The sequence below is a fragment of the Dendroctonus ponderosae genome, unplaced genomic scaffold (assembly GCF_020466585.1).
Source record: "Dendroctonus ponderosae isolate FM_Combo_2020 unplaced genomic scaffold, Dpon_F_20191213v2 Dpon_F_20191213_6, whole genome shotgun sequence".
Lineage (NCBI taxonomy): Eukaryota > Metazoa > Arthropoda > Insecta > Coleoptera > Curculionidae > Dendroctonus > Dendroctonus ponderosae.
The window spans coordinates 3030751-3033274 of NW_026018814.1; the positions used below are offsets into that span (position 1 = coordinate 3030751).

General features: G+C 46.3%; 1 protein-coding gene across 1 annotated transcript in view; it reads left to right on the forward strand.

The window, feature by feature from the left end:
• Positions 1 to 2097, forward strand: part of LOC125502341 (putative protein TPRXL) — a 2763-nt gene extending 666 nt beyond the window's left edge. The window contains exons 2-3 of the mRNA XM_048667253.1: positions 266 to 618; positions 686 to 2097. Coding sequence (XP_048523210.1) covers positions 266 to 618; positions 686 to 1197 — 865 coding nt within the window. The 3' untranslated portion in view covers positions 1198 to 2097. The remainder of the gene's footprint in view (positions 1 to 265; positions 619 to 685) is intronic.
• Positions 2098 to 2524: the final 427 nt, after the last annotated feature.

Consider the following 2524-nt stretch of genomic DNA (forward strand, 5'->3'; position numbering starts at 1 on the left):
CCGTTGTTGCACACGGTGTTAACGCGCGGCTCGTGGTTCTCCACTTCAGTTTGCTGCGACTGGTTCTTCTTCTGCAACGTGTTAACCTGGGACAGGTTGTTGCGGTATTCCGTGAAAGTTGCCAGGGGCATTTTTTCGGCTATCCATAGAAGCTCGTCCTCGACATCCCGTCGGAACTGGAGGGCTTCCTTCTTCTTCAGTCGCGGCTTACTTCTTCTTACCCCAGGCCATTTGCGTTACAATATGCACGTAACGTCATGTGAAGATGCAACGCCGTCGATTTGGTTTCACCCTGTGCTGTAGAATTACGACGCCCACTTAAATCCAGTGGAAAAAAACTGCCAAAGTCCTCATCGTTTCAGGCTAAACACGAAATCGTGAAGTCCAACGAGCAGAACGGGGCGACGGACGGCGCTGATCTGACCAAAGGGTCGCCCGCCGTACCCACAGGCAGCAAGCACGCTCTACCAAGTGCTGCCGCCCCTCTGGGCGCCAGTGGCACCCTCACAACCAACAACTCCAACCCGAACTCGCAGAGTTCAGCGCCGGTTTCAACTAATACCGGCAAGCGCGGTTCCAGTGGCCATCGGCGGGACAAAACGTCTCGAGACAAGCACGGTGAGTTCTACGATAGGGAATAAACTCTTGGGGCATATCAGCAACTAACCGCATTCTGGTCTTTCAGTGCACAGCAATTCATCGTCGTCGGCGGGCAGCGTCAGTCCACTGACCACCTCAAACTCGTCTTCCAGCAGTTCCTCGTCAGACAAGCCGCTGCCCAAAACAGGGACGGCAGGCTCGGCAAGTCCCAGTACAATGAGCGGCGTGCTTTTGCCGACCCCCACCGATATGAACGGTCTTTTGCGAACAGCGAGCGCCCCACAAACCGGACCGCCGCGTTCAGTGTTCCCGGYCAGCACGGGTCCGGGGCCGCCGCCCCCATCTCCAGGACCGCCAGCGAGTCCGGCGGCCGCAACCGCTCAGGGTTCGGCCGCCAAACCCGAACAGTCGAAAGTGGGTGTTTCCGGCAGTGGTTCTGGTGCGAATAGTGTTAGTGCGGGCGGCGCAGTGGTGATTAGTGCAGGACTGGGTGCGAATAATGGCCCAGATGAGCAGCATCGGACTAATAATAGTGGTTCACCCACGCCCAGCAAAAAGATCAAGCTGAGCGATTGTAAGGTAAGACTAGGACACTAAACTCTAACTAAAACAGATTTTATCTGCAGTGCACTCACTAAATAGCGCCCCATACACGAGCGGAATATCAGTCATATCTGATACGTGGCGAGCCAAATTCGAAGAAATATCGGTGCGTTAATGGTTAAGCATGAGCCAGATACGACTCGATGCGAATTTCGTACAAAATAAATATGCAGATCTGGACTTGCGGACCAAATTTCGCCGTTAGTGGGTACGGGCGAATATTAGTATCAGAGATTATTGCCCCCTAAGCACTCATGCTATTGCCATACTTCCGCGGCTTAAAGAAAATACATATTCAGATAAAATTTAACGGTTGACATTGGTACACATTTGAGATATAGTGTATAATGTTATAATTCAAGCAATGGGCAAGAGGTGATGATGGAAAATTTGGCTATAGAAATCTTGGAAGATGATGAGAGAATAGCTAATGTCACAGGAGAAAATCACTACTTCGATTACGAAGACGAAGCTTTTCAGAAAATACCCAGTAAATGGGCGGACGATTAATTTAATTTGTGCCTACGTTGGGCCGAAGAAAATGAATTGCCACTGTATGAAGTGATTCTTCGTATTTGAATTATAGATATGTTACAGACTGTATATAGAATCAGACCATATGTTCAAGCGCAATGATGTTTTATGTGATGTTTACGATTTCAATTGTTAACTGCAAAAATTGTGGTCAAAATAGTTTGTTCTGTGTTAAAGGCGACGCTCCATATGATATATTTCAGATATGAAGTTACAAAAGTAAATCAGATGTAGTCATTAATAATATAAGCTCAAATTTAAAAATATAGGTTTTATGAACAACTGTATGAGCGAACAAAATAGGTTGCCCAGAACAGCCGGGGTTTAACTAAAAGGTACCTAATGATTAGTGTGCACAGAACACATATGTATGTTTCTCAGAATTGCAGTATTTCACTAAGAAAGTGGTAGATCAATTTGCCTTTCTAACGTTGGTTTTAATTCGTTCGGTTTGTATCGTTTGTTTGTTTTTCTATTATTATGTATTTAATTGTTTTAATAACGTGTTTATAAAAAAATCCCAGCGTGCATTCAATTTCTAATTCTTTTGCCGCATTTTTCCCTATGGCTGCCGACGCCCTTCCAGTCTATAGTCTCGAGTCTACCCACTTTCTTCTCACTTTTTTTGCGTATATTTTCTGAAACCCCTATGATGCCAGCACAAGCAATAGCTATCCGTTTCTTGTTTCGCATTTTAAACACTTAGTTTAACTAATCTGCCTCTGCCACGACCAGATCTTTCAGTTCACTTGAAATACCACGCGCCAGACCAAGTCTGTCTGAAACG